This window comes from Chelon labrosus (genome assembly GCF_963514085.1).
Source record: "Chelon labrosus genome assembly, chromosome: 24".
NCBI classification, from domain to species: Eukaryota; Metazoa; Chordata; class Actinopteri; order Mugiliformes; family Mugilidae; genus Chelon; species Chelon labrosus.
This window is the reverse complement of record NC_140357.1, coordinates 14,311,290-14,329,409: the sequence shown is the minus strand read 5'-3', so window position 1 is coordinate 14,329,409 and position 18,120 is coordinate 14,311,290. Positions and strand designations below refer to the sequence as shown.

The window sequence follows — 18,120 nt, the reverse complement described above, 5'->3', positions numbered from 1 at the left end:
TAAAACGCCGACTGTAGGGGCGGAGCATAATACGCCGACTGTAGGGGCGGAGCATAAAACGCCGACTGTAGGGGTGGAGCATAATACGCCGACTGTAGGGGCGGAGCATAATACGCCGACTGTAGGGGCGGAGCATAAAACGCCGACTGTAGGGGCGGAGCATAATACGCCGACTGTAGGGGTGGAGCATAAAACGCCGACTGTAGGGGCGGAGCATAATACGCCGACTGTAGGGGTGGAGCATAATACGCCGACTGTAGGGGCGGAGCATAAAACGCAGACTGTAGGGGCGGAGCACAAAACGCCGTCTGTAGGGGCGGAGCATAAATACGCCGACTGTAGGGGTGGAGCATAAAACGCCGACTGTAGGGGCGGAGCATAAAACGCAGACTGTAGGGGCGGAGCATAAAACGCAGACTGTAGGGGCGGAGCATAAATACGCCGACTGTAGGGGTGGAGCATAAAACGCCGACTGTAGGGGCGGAGCATAAAACGCAGACTGTAGGGGTGGAGCATAAAACGCCGACTGTAGGGGTGGAGCATAAATACGCCGACTGTAGGGGTGGAGCATAAAACGCCGACTGTAGGGGCGGAGCATAATACGCCGACTGTAAGGGTGGAGCATAAAACGCCGACTGTAGGGGTGGAGCATAATACACCGACTGTAAGGGTGGAGCATAAAACGCCGACTGTAGGGGCGGAGCATAATACGCCGACTGTAAGGGTGGAGCATAAAACGCCGACTGTAGGGGCGGAGCATAATACGCCGACTGTAAGGGTGGAGCATAAAACGCCGACTGTAAGGGTGGAGCATAATACACCGACTGTAGGGGCGGAGCATAAAACGCCGACTGTAGGGGCGGAGCATAAAACGCAGACTGTAGGGGCGGAGCATAAAACGCCGACTGTAGGGGCACGGCATAATACGCCGACTGTAGGGGCGGAGCATAATACGCCGACTGTAGGGGCGGAGCATAAAACGCCGACTGTAGGGGCGGAGCATAAAACGCCGACTGTAGGGGCGGAGCATAAAACACCGGCCGACTGTAGGGGCGGAGCATAAATACGCCGACTGTAGGGGCGGAGCATAAAACGCCGACTGTAGGGGCGGAGCATAAAACGCCGGCCGACTGTAGGGGCGGAGCATAAAACGCCGACTGTAGGGGCGGAGCATAAAACGCAGACTGTAGGGGCGGAGCATAAAACGCCGACTGTAGGGGCGGAGCATAAAACGCCGGCCGACTGTAGGGGCGGAGCATAAATACGCCGACTGTAGGGGCGGAGCATAAAACGCCGACTGTAGGGGCGGAGCATAAAATGCCGGCCGACTGTAGGGGCGGAGCATAAAACGCCGACTGTAGGGGCGGAGCATAAAACGCAGACTGTAGGGGCGGAGCATAAAACGCCGACTGTAGGGGCGGAGCATAAAACGCAGACTGTAGGGGCGGAGCACAAAACGCCGTCTGTAGGGGCGGAGCATAAAACGCAGACTGTAGGGGTGGAGCATAAAACGCAGACTGTAGGGGTGGAGCACAAAACGCCGACTGTAGGGGTGGAGCATAAAACGCAGACTGTAGGGGTGGAGCATAAAACGCAGACTGTAGGGGCGGAGCATAAAACGCCGACTGTAGGGGTGGAGCATAAATACGCCGACTGTAGGGGCGGAGCATAAAACGCAGACTGTAGGGGCGGAGCATAAAACGCCGACTGTAGGGGCGGAGCATAAAACACCGGCCGACTGTAGGGGTGGAGCATAAATACGCCGACTGTAGGGGCGGAGCATAATACGCCGACTGTAGGGGCGGAGCATAAAACGCCGACTGTAGGGGCGGAGCATAAAACGCAGACTGTAGGGGCGGAGCATAAAACGCCGACTGTAGGGGCACGGCATAATACGCCGACTGTAGGGGCGGAGCATAATACGCCGACTGTAGGGGCGGAGCATAAAACGCCGACTGTAGGGGCGGAGCATAAAACGCCGACTGTAGGGGCGGAGCATAAAACACCGGCCGACTGTAGGGGCGGAGCATAAATACGCCGACTGTAGGGGCGGAGCATAAAACGCCGACTGTAGGGGCGGAGCATAAAACGCCGGCCGACTGTAGGGGCGGAGCATAAAACGCCGACTGTAGGGGCGGAGCATAAAACGCAGACTGTAGGGGCGGAGCATAAAACGCCGACTGTAGGGGCGGAGCATAAAACGCCGGCCGACTGTAGGGGCGGAGCATAAATACGCCGACTGTAGGGGCGGAGCATAAAACGCCGACTGTAGGGGCGGAGCATAAAATGCCGGCCGACTGTAGGGGCGGAGCATAAAACGCCGACTGTAGGGGCGGAGCATAAAACGCAGACTGTAGGGGCGGAGCATAAAACGCCGACTGTAGGGGCGGAGCATAAAACGCAGACTGTAGGGGCGGAGCACAAAACGCCGTCTGTAGGGGCGGAGCATAAAACGCAGACTGTAGGGGTGGAGCATAAAACGCAGACTGTAGGGGTGGAGCACAAAACGCCGACTGTAGGGGTGGAGCATAAAACGCAGACTGTAGGGGTGGAGCATAAAACGCAGACTGTAGGGGCGGAGCATAAAACGCCGACTGTAGGGGTGGAGCATAAATACGCCGACTGTAGGGGCGGAGCATAAAACGCAGACTGTAGGGGCGGAGCATAAAACGCCGACTGTAGGGGCGGAGCATAAAACACCGGCCGACTGTAGGGGTGGAGCATAAATACGCCGACTGTAGGGGCGGAGCATAATACGCCGACTGTAGGGGCGGAGCATAAAACGCCGACTGTAGGGGCGGAGCATAAAACGCAGACTGTAGGGGCGGAGCATAAAACGCCGGCCGACTGTAGGGGCGGAGCATAAATACGCCTACTGTAGGGGTGGAGCATAAAACGCAGACTGTAGGGGTGGAGCATAAAACGCAGACTGTAGGGGCGGAGCATAAATACGCCGACTGTAGGGGCGGAGCATAAATACGCCGACTGTAGGGGCGGAGCATAAATACGCCGACTGTAGGGGCGGAGCATAAATACGCCGACTGTAGGGGCGGAGCATAAAACGCCGACTGTAGGGGCGGAGCATAAAACGGCTGCAGACAAGTCGGACACGGTCAACTTCCTGTAAACAATGGCGGATCTCGCGGTGTTTGCATTCGTTGTTGCCGACGAAATAGAAGCTTTGGAGTTACCGGAATTTATACCCGTGTTACAACAAGCATGCTGTATGCAAAGGATTGTGAATAGCAGCAAATCTACTGAATAAGGATTAAGTAGCATAGTGCTTTGGTCTCCAGTCTTGGTGAAAATGAACTGCTGATTAGGCTACTTATTTGAATATTTACTTTTACACCCAAAGTCGTTTAGCACCTGTAACTCAACCATGAAACGAATTCACAGAAAGATATTGAGATGGAGATTAAATGCCATTTGTTTTCATTTTTAGACAGACAGGTGTGAAGAAGAACCCCAAAAATCTACTAACCGTTAACAAGATTTGAACTACGGACGGCCGATCACCAGACTGACGTGTTACCCACTAAACCAATTTAGGATGATACTGAAGAAGCAGTACTACGATATAAGTAAAGGATAATGGACGACACTTCTACAAATTGAATGCAAGCGTTCTAGATGGTAAAACTGCCCAACGGGAAGCCTTAGAATGTAACCTGCGTGATTCAGCTCTGCACACGCCCGGACTCGAACCAGCAGCACCTCGGATCGGGAGGCGAGCGTGCTGACAGTTGAGCCAATAGCCCAGGCTATTTTTATTTTTTATTTTATAGTCTAATGGAGTGAAGTCCATTATCTCTCTTATTCTACTGTTACCAACATGTTAAAAATGCCTTTTTACTGTTTAATGGAAGAAATGAACTCTGCATTGAACTGCAGTCAGATGTACAACGTTTTCAGTAGGCCAGCCTACCATTGTTGCAGAAATCACATATAAGAAGGTATCCCTTCCATTTCTGTTCATTTCACATATTCCAACATAACGAAGCGAGAAACGTCAAAATCGTCATGAGGAGATTCCTCCATTTACCTGAACCGATGACCACCTGGACCACAGAGGAGTCCTGGTCCTGAGGGGAGGAGGAGGAGGAGGAGGAGGAAGAGGAGGAGCAGTCCAGAGCCTCCAGCAGCCTCATGGCCTGGACGTACTCTGGTGGACACAAAGACAAACATCAGCACAGGACACACCTCCTGCTGGAGACATGAGGAGGAGGAGGAGGAGGAAGAGGAGGAGGAGGAGGAGGAAGAAGAAGAGGAGGAGGAGGAGGAGAAGGGAGAAGAGTAGGAGGAGGAGGAGAGGAGGAGGAGAGGAGGAGGAGGAGGAGGAGGAGGAGCAGTCCAGAGCCTCCAGCAGCCTCATGGCCTGGACGTACTCTGGTGGACACAAAGACAAACATCAGCACAGGACACACCTCCTCCTGGAGACATGAGGAGCAGGACGAGGAGGAGGAGGAGGAGGGAGAAGAGGAGAACCTTTGTCTGAGGCCGTGCTCCTCTTCAAGACGGTCTTCAGGTGCTCCAGGTACGACAGGACCCGGCTGAACACCTGCTCCACGTCCTCGTCGGTCCAGAACGCTTTGGCCCGCTCTGGAAGACACATGAGAACCAGTTTAACCTCAGAGACCAGAACCAGGACCAGAACCAGGACCAGGACCAGGACCAGGACCAGAACCAGGACCAGGACCAGCTCAGGCTTTTATTCTGAAAGGTTCCTCACCAACATCTCCAGGGTCCATCTCCATCCTCTAGCTCTGAGTTAGCTCTGAGCTAACCTAGCTAACAGCTACTAGCAGAGGGAACTGTAACAAACAGCTAACAGCTAACAGCTAACAGCTAACAACAGTTAAACGAGTTAAATTAGCTGCTAGCTAAACACGGCTAGCACCGTTAGCATCGTTAGCTCCGTTTAAAACGCCTCCCTCATTCATTCTGCTGTGAAGCTAACAAGCTAGCTGCTTCCAACTATCGGCGGTGTGTTATTAATTAAATATATTTGCTGACTCATAAACGCAGCTGTAAAATATTTTAAACGCTAATATCTTTTCCTTTTAAAGTTCAGTTAGCACCAAGCTAGCGGCTAGCAGCTAGCAGCAGCGTCCGTGTCTGACTGTATGGTTGGAACGGATTTATGCTTCCGCGTTGTGTTGGTCCCTGACGGCCGCCGTAGCGTGAGCTCAGGGGATTACACCCTGATTTTAGTCTTCCAGGAATTTAAATACATATTTTAACATCAGAGGGGTAAAAGGTACAATAATAAAACACCCAACAGAGAAATTAATAATTGGATACAATTACTGAGAAATCTAGAGATAATAATGTATTCTTTTACATGTTTATGTCCGTTTTATCTGTGGCCTGGCTGCCTGTCAGACCCAACTCAGGGCAGAGAAGCTACATTTAGTTTCGCCTTTTGATTTGACCCCGCCCAGGCGCCGTAGAGCCGCATGTCAACATAAACAAACGTCTTTCTTATAGATGTCCTCCTCCAGGACAGACACACACCGACTGTCTCCGTTTACTGCGGGAGCCGTGAGCTCTGGGGACGTCCCGTTAGCTTCGGGTGCTAACGTTAGCCACTTCCTGTCTGTTTTGTAACGGTGTTGTAACCAGGTTATGTAAGTTGGAGGCGCGCGGACAGGTGAGGACGCATTCACCGCTGACGCTCGAGCCAGAGGAGTCACATCTTCATTTAGTCTGTGTTTGATTCTGTTCGTCGACTCTACTGATCGACGAGCGGATTAACCGACCAAGGTGGCTGGTGTTGTTCGTTAATATGTCATTATATGTTCTAATATGTTCTATAATATGTTCTAATATGTTCTATAATATGTTCTAATATGTTCTACAATATGTTCTAATATGTTCTATAATATGTTCTAATATGTTCTATAATATGTTCTATAATATGTTCTAATATGTTCTATAATATGTTCTAATATGTTCTATAATATGTTCTATAATATGTTCTATAATATGTTATATAATATGTTCTAATATGTTCTATAATATGTTCTAATATGTTCTATAATATGTTCTAATATGTTCTATAATATGTTCTAATAGGTTATATAATATGTTCTAATATGTTCTATAATATGTTCTAATATGTTATATAATATATTATTATATGTTCTATAATGTGTTCTAATATGTTCTATAATATGTTCTAATAGGTTATATAATATGTTCTATAATATGTTCTAATATGTTCTATAATATATTATTATATGTTCTATAATATGTTCTAATATGTTCTAATATGTTCTATAATATGTTCTAATATGTTCTATAATATGTTCTATAATATGTTCTATAATATGTTCTAATAGGTTATATAATATGTTCTATAATATGTTCTAATATGTTCTATAATATGTTCTAATATGTTCTATAATATGTTCTATTATATGTTCTAATATGTTCTATAATATGTTCTAATATGTTCTAATAGGTTATATAATATGTTCTATAATATGTTCTAATATTTTATATAATATGTTATATAATATATTATAATTCTACATGTTGTTTATTCTTCAGTGTTTTTATTGAATCGATGAATCTAATTAGTTCCAGGAACTTTTTCACCTGCATCAAGAATCTACACCAGGAACTAAAGTGAGGAGAGGGATGCTAGGTGATGCTAGGAGATGCTAGGAGATGCTATGTGATGCTAGGTGATGCTAGGTGATGCTAGGTGATGCTAATGCTAACGGCTCAGACCTGCTTGGTGTCTCTCAGGCGTCTCTCAGGTGTGTTTGGTCCCGGCTAAGATGGCGGCGGCGGCGGCGGCGGCGGCGCGGCGGGCGGTGGGCGAGGCCTTCTGGGGCGCGTGTGCGGCCGACTCCATGTCCATGCCGGTCCACTGGTACTACGACGTCCAGGACATCCGGAGAGACCTGGGGGGCTGGGTGTCAGGCTTCAGCGCCCCCCCAAGCAGACACCCGTCCAGCATCCTGAGCCTCTCCAACACCGGTAGGTCAAGGTCTGAGGGTCGGCGGCGCCCTGGAGAGCTCCGCCCACTGACTGTTTGCTGGTTGTGTTGCAGCCGGCAGCGGTCGGACCGGCTGGTCGTCTGGCGCCGAGAGGCCCGATGTGGTCGGGAACGTCATCCTCCACGATAAGCTGGAGGCGTGGAAGTCCTCCACGGGCTCGGTCCATTACCACCAAGGTACCACGACGCTGCAGGACGCTGGGACGTGCTGTCTCGTTCTGTCTCGTCCTCACTCGTCTGTCCCGCTGTCGTCCTGCAGGTCTTCAGGCCGGAGACAACACCCTGAACGTCCTCTGTTCCCTGCGAGCCGCCCGGTCTCTGGTTGCCGGGGGTTTCAGCGACGTCTCTCAGCCGGACGCCCGAGCCGCCGTCCTCTCGGACTACGTGGAGTTCCTGACGACCCCCGGGTCTCACGGGGACACCTACGCCGAGTCCTTCCACCGCTCCTTCTTCGCCGACTGGCAGGACAGCAGACCAACCTCCCCCCGTGAGGTAAAACAAGCGCTCCTCGTCCGGCAGCGGCGGCGGCGGCGATGGGACGTCCTGTTCCTGACCGGTTGCTCTGGTTCCTCGTTGTCCCGCAGGTCCTGAGGTTTGCAGAGAGACGCTCCAGACTCAAGCTGAGCTCCCGCGTCCCTGACGGTCAGCTGGACGCCATCGGCTGCCTTCCCATGATCCTCCCCTTCGTCCTGCTGTCCGCCTCAGCCAATGAGGAGCGAGCTGTGAGTGAACGCCAACCAACCACGTCTCTAGCTCGGTCTCCGTCCCGTCCTTTAACCTGCTCCGTCCCCAGGTCCAGGCAGCAGTGGAGTTCGTGAAGCTCACCCATCCTCACCCCAAAGTGCCCGAGTACGTGTCCATCTACAGCCGGGCGCTGCACGCCGTGGTGGGCGGGGCCAGCGTCCGCCAGCAGGCCGAGCACGCTCTGAGGACGCTGGACGCCTGGGACGCCTGCCAGAGCTTCAGCCGCAGGGCCGCCAGGTGGGACGGGGACGGGGAAGCAACACTGTTAGCTTAGCACAAATACCAATGCTAACACCTCTCCATAGCACGCTAACGTTAGTGTTAGCGTGTTAGCATGTTAGCGACTGGAAATAATAAGGCTTTGGTTTTATTATTGGTAAAGGTGTTAGACAATACATCCTAGCATTAGCAGCATTGTTAGCTTAGCATAAATACCTTCCAGAAGAGGCTTTTATTTTGAATAAAACAATCACTCCAGCAACAAAACACTTCCTGTGGATATTTCACAATAAAAGCCCGTGTGGTTTCAGGTTCCCCGTGTCCTCTGAGGACAGACTGAAGGTCCACCAGAGCGCCGTCAGCTACCTGGGCCTGGCCTGCTACACTAAAGGTGTGAAGGTGAACATGAAACCAGGTGAGGTGATGTGGGCGGAGCTCTGACCTGAGTGTGTTGACCAACAGGAGCTCTGAGCAGCATGTTCTACCTGGCCCACGAGTTCCACGACGACCTGACCGGAGGGATCCTGGCCAACACCAACTGTGGAGGTTTGACGCAGCGTTGACATCCGACACACGTGGTTCCGTCTGGACAGGGAACCTCTGACGGAACATGTTCTTTGTCTCCATCTTCAGGTGAGAACTGTAACCGCGGGGCGGCGCTGGGGGCCCTGCTGGGGGCCGGGGCCCCGTACCGAGGAGCCGGCGTCCCTCAGGAGTGGAAGGACGAACTGAGAGACGCCCAGGAGCTGGTCCCTGACGTCCTGAAGGAGCTGGGCTGACTGGAGCGTCGCCCCCTGGTGGAGAGGAGGAGCTACTCACTGTTTACATTATTACGTCACTTTACAACTGATCATTAAAATGTTTTCATCCAAATATTCATCCTGCCTCTGAGTGGTTTTTAAAAGAGGAACCAATAAATGAGAAGGTTCATGAGACAGGAGGGACAGAGTGGACTCTGATTGGACGGGGGGACGGGGGACGGGGGGGACGGGGGACGGGGGGGGGTGTGTGTTTCAGAGAGTTACTGAACTTTGATCAGATCAGAACAAACATGGCGTCTGTCAGCAGAGAAACGAGGTGTCTCTCCTTCTTAATACTCATCACCGCTTCTTTCCCAGCATGCACTGGGTTCCCCGGAGGTCAGTCCAGTTTCTTCTTCACGTTCTCAGCCTCAGCCGCCGCCGCCGCCGCCGCCGCCGCCACCGCCACTCGTTTCTGTTGATGGTTCCGACTGAATCTGAAATGAAACGTCCCATCGTTCAGGTGTAGAAGTCAGCAGTAGCTAACATGCTAACACCTCTCCACAGCATGCTAACGTTAGCATGTTAGCTACTGGAAATGACAAAGCTTTTGGTCTTATGTCTGGTAAAGATCTAATACATCTGAGCATTAGCAACATTGTTAGCTTAGCATAAGTATCAAACGTAACGTGTTTTCAATCACTGTGAGTTACTAATATGTTTTATCTTTTATTATCATCCCTCTAGTGGCCGCTCAAGGTAACGCACGAACTAACAAGTAACGTTAACGAGCCCGTTAACGACCATGTTACTGACCCTGTTACTGACCCTGTTACTGTTACTGACCCCGTTACTGACCCCGTTACTGACCCTGTTACTGTTACTGACCCCGTTACTGACCCTGTTACTGTTACTGACCCTGTTACTGACCCTGTTACTGTTACTGACCCTGTTACTGACCCTGTTACTGTTACTGACCCTGTTACTGTTACTGACCCTGTTACTGACCCTGTTACTGTTACTGACCCTGTTACTGTTACTGACCCTGTTACTGACCCTGTTACTGTTACTGACCCTGTTACTGACCCTGTTACTGACCCTGTTACTGTTACTGACCCTGTTACTGACCCCGTTACTGTTACTGACCCTGTTACTGACCCTGTTACTGTTACTGACCCTGTTACTGTTACTGACCTCGTTACTGATCCTGTTACTGTTACTGACCCTGTTACTGACCCTGTTACTGTTACTGACCCTGTTACTGACCCTGTTACTGACCCTGTTACTGACCCTGTTACTGTTACTGACCCCGTTACTGACCCTGTTACTGTTACTGACCCTGTTACTGACCCCGTTAACGTTACTGACCCCGTTACTGTTACTGACCTCGTTACTGACCCTGTTACTGACCCTGTTACTGTTACTGACCCTGTTACTGACCCTGTTACCGTTACTGACCCCGTTACTGACCCCGTTACTGTTACTGACCCCGTTAACGTTACTGACCCCGTTACTGTTACTGACCCTGTTACTGACCCTGTTACTGTTACTGACCCTGTTACTGACCCCGTTACTGACCCCGTTACCGTTACTGACCCTGTTACTGTTACTGACCCCGTTAACGTTACTGACCCTGTTACTGACCCTGTTACTCACCCCGTTACGTTACCGTTACTGACCCTGTTCCGTGTCCCCGTGAAGGCGGCGTGTTCGTAGACCGGCCCGAGGCCAACGTTTTCCTGCGCCGCAGCCGTCGGGCCAACTTCCTGCTGGAGGAGCTGAAGCAAGGCAACCTGGAGCGAGAGTGCAACGAGGAGAAGTGTTCGTACGAGGAGGCCAGGGAGATCTTCGCTCTGCCTCAACAGCTGGTCAGACTCCACCTGAAGGTCCTGTCCCGGTTCCTGGTCTTTATTGCGTCTCTAACGGATGTCTTCTCTGTTCTCAGGAGAACTTCTGGAGGACCTACACAGGTAGACCCTCGACCATTTCCCCCCATCCAGGGTTTCTCATGGTCACTGATGATGTCACTTCCTGTTTGCAGCCGTGGATCGCTGCCTGTCGTCTCCCTGTAAGAACGGCGCCACCTGTACTCGCCACTTGGACACCTACGTCTGCAAATGTTCGCCGGGTTTTCATGGACTCAACTGTGACAGAGGTGAGATCTGGCGCTGGGGCATTTGTCCGGCGTCTCCTCTGACCGATGCTGAAGACGCCGCCGTGTCTTTGTCTTTGTGATCTCGCAGTACGCTCCACCTCCAACGGCTGTCGCTACAGGAACGGAGGATGTGAACACTTCTGCAGAGGGCGTCCAGATCAGTCCCACGACTGCTTCTGTGCTCCGGGCTACGCTCTGGACCGGGACAACAGCACCTGCCTGCCTCAAGGTCAACACCATAGCAACCAGCCTGATGCCACCGCTCTGTCTGGGTTCACCTGGTTCTCCAAGCCGCTATCAGCGTAGTTCAGTCAGCCTGAACCAGCTAACATTAGCATACACGTTAGCCTAATCCAGCTAACTTAAACATAAACCAGAATGTTAACCTAAACAAGTCACACTTAGCCTAAACCAGGTAATGTTGACCAAACTAGCCAAACGTTAGCCTAAATTAGCAAAGTTTAAGCAACATAATGTTAGCATAAACCGCTAACGTTAGCCTACACCAGCCGAGACTAGCCAATATTAGCCTAAAACCAGGTAATGTTAGCTTGAACCAGCTAATATTCACTCAAACCAGCCAACATTAGCCTGGTCCTGCTAATATTAGCATAATCAACGTTAGCCTAAACCAGCTGAAACATAAACCAGAATGTTAACCTAAACTAGCCAAACTTAGCCTAAGCCAGCTAACATTAGCCTAAAATAGCCAAACTTAGCCTAAAACAGCAAAGATAATGTTAGCCCAAACAGCTAACATTAGCCTAGACCAGCTAATCCCGTCCACATCTGCAGTGATTCTCTGGTCGTCCACGTCTGTGTAGAGGACAGTTGGTCTTCGGTGGACGTCCGAGGCTCCGGTTGCCATGGTAACCCTCATATAAGCTATAGATAAAACATGTCTAGTTTGTGGGTGGGGCATCATGATGTTCCAGCTTTTCCAGTTCTATGTTCTGAGGCAACGTGTTGACGGTTTGCGTTGCTGCAGATGGAGTCGTCTGTGGAAGACCATTGGTCCACTTTGCCCCCAGGGTCGTTAACGGGAAGATCTGCCCCAAAGGACACTGTCCATGGCAGGTAAGTGTCCCAGTGTCAGCTAGCGGCTAGCGACACTAAGCCGTGGATGACTGCTGGTTAACGTTACGCGTGTCTTTGTTGAGGCGCTGCTGATGGAACACAACGTCTTCACCTGCGGCGCCATCGTCCTGACGGATCAGTGGGTGCTAACAGCGGCTCACTGCGTTTGGCTCAAACCTGTCGCCATCTTCCACGTCACTGTGGGTGAGTCCCGCCAAACATGCTAACGTCTGTCTTTTATTTCTACAGTCATCTGCTAGGTTTAGATTTGATGATGTAGCTAGCTGGTCGAGGCTAACGTTGTTTAGGCTAATGTTAGCTGGTCTAGGCTAAGGTTGTTTAGGCTAACGTTAGCTGGTCTAGGCTAACGTTGTTTAGGCTAATGCTAGCTGGTCTAGGCTAAGGTTGTTTAGGCTAATGTTAGCTGGTCTAGGCTAACGTTGTTTAGGCTAATGCTAGCTGGTCTGGGCTAACCCACTGAACATTGTTTCACTTTGCTTTTGATTTGAAGGTGAACACGACCTGAAAGAGGACGAGAAGACGGAGCAGCGGCGGCGGGTTCTGAAGGTCGTGATCCACAGCGGCTACAACCAGTCCACCTCCGACAGCGACCTGGCGCTGCTGAAGCTTCACCGCCCCATCAAACTGGGGCTCCACGTCGTGCCCATCTGCCTCCCCGCCCGAAACAGCACCTTCACCCGGACGCTCGCCACCATCCGCCACTCCACCGTGTCCGGCTGGGGCCGCCTGGCGCAGTCCGGCCCCCCCGCCAGGTTCCTGCAGCGCCTGGTGCTGCCCAGGGTCCCGCTGCAGGAGTGCCGCCTCCACACGGAGCTCAACATCACCAGGAACATGCTGTGCGCCGGACTGAGGACCGGCGGCCAGGACGCCTGCGAGGGCGACAGCGGCGGCCCGCTCGTGACCCGCTACAAGAAAACCTGGTTCCTGACGGGCGTGGTGAGCTGGGGCAAGGGCTGCGCCAAAGAAAACATGTACGGCGTCTACACCAAGGTCAGCAACTTCCTGGACTGGATAGAGGACGTCATGACAACCGGTTGAGAGCGGAGGCCTCGGCTTCTGGAGCAGAGCAGGACGCAGAGGTTCACGTGAAAGTGAAGAATAATAAATATGTGACGACCTCAACGTCGTTCTGTTCTGATATTAAAATGTGTTTCATGTCTGTCAGTGTTTCTGCCATTAAACCACCACAGAAGAAGACGTCGTGTTGATGTTTCTAATGATCTGCTGTATGGCGCCGCCTGAACCAGCTGGCTTAAACATAAACAAGCTAACATCAGCCTAACCTAGCCAACGTTAGCCTAAACCAGCTAACATAAATCTAAACCAGTGAATGTCAACATTAAAGTAGCTAATATTAGTCCACACTAGCTAACACTGTCCTAAACAACATAAGTCTAAACCTAACTTGGCTACACTAGCAGCTAATATTATTCTAAACTAGCTAACATTAGCATAAATCAGCTAATATTATTCTTAATTCGCCAGTATCAGTATAAACCAACTAACATTAGCCAAAACAACATTAGCCTAAACCAGCTAATGTTAGCTTAAATCAACTAATATTAGCCTACACAACGTTAGCTTAAAGCTGCTAATGTAGCATAAACTCCTTCACTCATTCATTTCTTTGGACTTTAAAGCTACTTGTTAAAAGCGACTGAGTATTTATTTAGCAGCAGGAGGTTTTTCCCAGAACGATCAATGACGGTGATTAGTTTGTTTGGATTCTCTGCCGGAGCATGTGATCTGATGGTGGGGGGACGCTGGAGGGGGACGCTGGGGGACGCTGGGGGACGCTGGAGGGGACAGACTTTGCACCTTCAGGTCCACAAACAAGCAGCAGAAACTCTGATGAAGCAACGATGTGGCTGAGAGTCTTCATCACCTTCGTCTTCGGCCTCCACGGCTGCCGCCCGGCTTCAGGTGAGAGACGTCCGCGATAATCGATCGGTGAGAAAAGATTCTTCAGAGATAACGCCGACAATGATCTGAAGCAAAACCAGGCTAGCAGCTATGCTAAATGCTAACAGTCTTGTTTGTTTGTTGTAGAACAGATTCAAATGTTAACCTCAGGGTGGCGCCGCGACAGAACTAAACTTACAGATGATTGGTTGACGACAGAAACTATTCACTGCTTCCCGCTTCTTTTCAAAGGCATCTCTGATTTCTACTGACAAACCAATCACAGAAGAAGAAGACGTGTTGTTGTTGTTGTTGTTGAAGAGACTTAGTTTCTGTTGATCTGCAGAGCGACATGGTCCAAGCTGCTATCAGCATGTTAGCATAGATCTGAACCAGCAGCCTAGCCTAAACCTAGCTGTGAGCCCAGACAATGCTAACCTAGACCAGCTGATCTAAACACAAACAAGCTAATCTTTACCTAACCTAGCCAAAATTAGCTTCAATAGTGTTAACCAAAAATAGCTAACATAAACCTAAACTAGCTCACCCTAGCCTAAATAAGCTAATATTAGGCCACAATAGCTAACACGAGACTAAACCAACAACAATCAACCTAAATTAGCCAACGAGCAGGTAATATTATTCTACACCAGGTAGCATTAGCTTAGACTAGCAAACGTTAGCATAAACCTGCTATTATTAGTCTAAACTAGCTAATATTATTATAAAACAGCTAGCATTAGCCTAAATAATGTGAGCATAGATCTGAACCAGAAAATGTTAGCCTAAACCGGCTATTAGCCTAGACAATGCTAGCCTAAATCAGCAGACCGAAACATAAACAAGCTAATCTTCACCTAATCAAGATAACATAAACCTAACTCGCTAACCCTGGTCTAAACCAGCTAACATTAGCCTAAATAATGTTAGCAAGAAACAATATTAGCCTAAACCAGCTAATATCTAATGTGCTAATATGCTAATATCAGTGTGATCAGTAGTTGCTAGCTGCAGGACCATGCTAGCCTCACGGTGGCGCTGCAGGACATGTCAGCAGCAGTGACCAACTCTTCCTCTTCCTCTTGTGTTAATCAGTCTTCCTGGATCCGGACCAAGCTCATGGCGTCCTGGTCCGGACTCGGCGCTTTAACTCGGGCTGGTTCGAGGAGATGCAGGCGGGCGACCTGAAGAGGGAGTGTCTGGAGGAGAAGTGCTCCTACGAGGAGGCCAGGGAGGTGTTCGAACACACGGAGCTCACGGTCCGACTCAGAAATGGTCAAACATTGTGACTGGACATAAAGATGGACGACGCATGTAGAGCTCCCCCTGGTGGCTGGCTGCAGTACAGGCCATGACATAAGCCCCGCCCCCTCCAAGCCCAAATGTCGTTTGACGCTGTAGAAACAGGAAGTGATTGACAGCTCAGTTTCTTGCAGACTGCATTAGCATCTGAGCAGCTAGGCTACATCAAAAGGACAATGTTCAACGTCGTCCATCTTTATATACGGTCACGTAGCTCGTCCACGATGTTTTCTTTTTTTATTGATGGACGCCAACCAATGTTTCTGTCCTTTCTGTTTCCTCAGGACGAATTCTGGAAAATGTACAACAGTAAGTAAACGTAATGCCTTTTTTAGAATCACAAACATTACCCTAAACCAGCTAATATTAGCCTAGACACTGTTAGCCTAAACCAGCTAATATTAGCCTAGACAGTGTTACCCTAAACCAGCTAATATTAGCCTAGACACTGTTAGCCTAAACCAGCTAATATTAGCCTAGACAGTGTTACCCTAAACCAGCTAATATTAGCCTAGACAGTCTTACCCTAAACCAGCTAATATTAGCCTAGACAGTGTTACCCTAAACCAGCTAATATCAGCCGAGACAGTCTTACCCTAAACCAGCTAATATTAGCCTAGACAGTGTTACCCTAAACCAGCTAATATTAGCCTAGACAGTGTTAGCCTAAACCAGCTAATATTAGCCTAGACAGTGTTACCCTAAACCAGCTAATATTAGCCTAGACACTGTTAGCCTAAACCAGCTAATATTAGCCTCGACAGTGTTAGCCTAAACCAGCTAATATTAGCCTAAATAATGTTGGTATGAATCTAAACCTGCAAAGGACTAGACTTTGCAGGTTTAGATTTAGAGACGAGCCAATGCTAGCCCAAACCAGCTAACTTAAACGTATACAAGCTAATGGTAAGCTAAATTGGCCATTCTTAGCCTAAACCACGTGTCAAACATCCCTCCCAGTCCCAGAGAGCTGTAAGTCCAACCCCTGTCAGAACGGAGGCAGCTGCTCGGCTCAGGCGTCGTCCTACACCTGCCTCTGTCTGCCGCAGTTCATCGGACTCAACTGTGAACTCGGTGAGAACCAAACACAACATCTAGAGTTTGAACTGTTGAGACTGGAGTCCCCCAAGGCTCCGGTCTGGGTCCCGCTTCAATAAGACCAGAGACATCCCGTCCTTCCAGAGCTGCTGGCCGAACCTGAGACGTGTCTGCTGGAGAACGGAGGCTGCAAACATTTCTGCCAAGAAGACGAGGAAGGACGAAGACTGAACTGCTCATGTGCAGACGGCTACTTCCTGGATGCCGACGGACGGAGCTGCGTCGCACAAGGTGGGTTTGACGTTAGCATGTTTCTCCAGCGGGTTCATGAAGAATGAAGGAGGCTCTAGCGCGGCTCCCTGTGGAACGCCACATTTAAAACGTGTTCCATTAAAAGACGGCTCATTAACCAGCTAACTTAAACATAAACAAGCTAATGTTAAATTAGCAAACCTTAGTATGAATGCTAAAAGATTAGCCTAAACAATGTTAGCCTCAACCAGCTTACGTAAATCTAAACAAGCTAATGGCGGCTCCCTGTGGAACGCCACATTTAAAACGTGTCCCGGCTCCTAAACTTTGAAATCGTCTTTTCAGAGGAGATAGCGTGCGGCATGGTTCCCGTCCTGCAGGATGGAAAGAAAGACGAGAACCTCAGGATCGTGGGAGGAACCGTGTGTCCAAAAGGCGAATGCCCCTGGCAGGTAGCTTTAATGTGTAGCTTAGCTTAGCTTAGCTTAGCTCAGTTTACAAGATTTAAAGTGACGTTCTAACAGCTGTGAGTTGTGTCTGTTGAAGGTTCTGCTGGTGCATAAAGGGAAAGGGTTCTGTGGGGGAGTGATTTATAAACCCACCTGGATCCTCACGGCGTCACACTGCCTGGAAAACACCGACGTCCAGTTCCTGAAAGTGGTCGCAGGTACGAACGTGTTCTCTCGCCGCCACGCTTCACCTGTGTTCACACTCGGAAGAGAACCCAACGAAACACACGGAACAGAAATATGAGCTCCTCTCTGATATGTAATATTGGCTCATTTTAGTCTGACACCTCTCTTTGCCCCTGCTCTTCGTCTGCCAGGTGAACACAACACGGAGGTGGACGAGGGCACGGAGCAGCTGATCCAGGTCGTCCAGATCCTCATGCACCAGGACTACGTGCCGACCACGGCTGACAACGACATCGCCCTCCTCCGCCTGGCGTCCCCCATCGTCTACACGCCGTTCGCCCTCCCAGTCTGCCTGCCCACGAGGTCGCTGGCCAACCGCGAGCTGTGGGCGGTGCGGCTGCACACGGTGAGCGGCTGGGGGAGGCGGAGCGAGAACGGCCCGACCTCGCACCTCCTCCGGCGCCTGAAGGTGCCCCGGATCCGGACGCAGGACTGCGTGGAGCAGAGCCAGGTGACGCTCACCCAGAACATGTTCTGCGCCGGATACATTGAGGGCCGGGAGGACTCGTGCAAAGGGGACAGCGGTGGGCCCCTGGTGACGGAGTACAAGGGCACGGCGTTCCTGCTGGGCATCGTGAGCTGGGGCAAAGGCTGCGCCCGCCCGGGCAACTACGGCATCTACACCCGAGTGTCCAACTACCTGGAGTGGATCCACAACAAAACGGCAACACCAGGACACCTGCAGAACAGAACTGAGGGCCCTGAACACAACATGACCACCTCAGCTCAGCCGAGCCTAGCCTAGCTTAGCTTAACCCAGCCTAGCTTAGCTTAGCTTAGCTTAGCATTCCAGATAATTCACTATTTGATTTGATTTAAACTGACAGGTTCAGGTTCTGCAGCATCTCTCTGTGTAACTGAATGAAAAACATCCTTAATGTGTAGCTTAGCATAGCCTAGCTTAGCTTAGTCTAGCATACAAGATACTTGACCCTGTGGCTGGATGTTAACTGATGTAACCGACTA

The 18,120-nt window shown here is 50.4% G+C and overlaps 3 protein-coding genes across 5 annotated transcripts; 2 read left to right on the top strand and 1 right to left on the bottom strand.

Moving 5' to 3' along the window:
* Positions 1–3,067: 3,067 nt before the first annotated feature.
* On the bottom strand, positions 3,068–5,180 carry LOC311509130 (uncharacterized protein). Of its 2 annotated transcripts, none has more exons than XM_084574191.1 (3): positions 4,733–5,180; positions 4,489–4,602; positions 3,068–4,165 (listed from the first exon to the last, which is right to left on the bottom strand). In XM_084574191.1, exons 1-3 carry the CDS (start codon positions 4,755–4,757, stop codon positions 3,981–3,983), a joined length of 324 nt encoding a protein of 107 aa, XP_084430317.1. In that variant the 5' UTR covers positions 4,758–5,180; the 3' UTR covers positions 3,068–3,980. The 2 variants fall into 2 exon arrangements, 1 of the variants encoding a protein (XP_084430317.1); XR_014699798.1 differs by lacking the exon at positions 3,068–4,165 and adding an exon at positions 4,342–4,389.
* Positions 4,666–8,843, top strand: LOC311509129 (uncharacterized protein). Of its 2 annotated transcripts, none has more exons than XM_084574190.1 (9): positions 4,666–4,745; positions 6,757–6,990; positions 7,064–7,186; positions 7,269–7,501; positions 7,594–7,731; positions 7,803–7,990; positions 8,284–8,363; positions 8,435–8,518; positions 8,606–8,843. In XM_084574190.1, exons 2-9 carry the CDS (start codon positions 6,789–6,791, stop codon positions 8,749–8,751), a joined length of 1,194 nt encoding a protein of 397 aa, XP_084430316.1. In that variant the 5' UTR covers positions 4,666–4,745; positions 6,757–6,788; the 3' UTR covers positions 8,752–8,843. The 2 variants fall into 2 exon arrangements, with proteins under 2 accessions (XP_084430316.1, XP_084430315.1); XM_084574189.1 differs by lacking the exon at positions 4,666–4,745 and adding an exon at positions 5,477–5,766.
* Positions 8,844–9,023: 180 nt separating this feature from the next.
* LOC311509588 (uncharacterized protein) lies at positions 9,024–17,899 on the top strand (the record flags this gene model as incomplete). The annotated part of the gene is made up of 16 exons (XM_084574820.1): positions 9,024–9,120; positions 10,414–10,580; positions 10,658–10,682; positions 10,754–10,867; positions 10,956–11,096; positions 11,856–11,944; positions 12,028–12,148; positions 12,456–12,998; positions 13,790–13,888; positions 14,963–15,126; positions 15,454–15,478; positions 16,130–16,243; positions 16,352–16,498; positions 16,805–16,911; positions 17,006–17,126; positions 17,286–17,899. The coding sequence occupies 16 exons, from the start codon at positions 9,024–9,026 to the stop codon at positions 17,897–17,899; spliced, it is 2,688 nt and encodes an 895-aa protein (XP_084430946.1).
* Between the last annotated feature and the right edge of the window lie 221 nt (positions 17,900–18,120).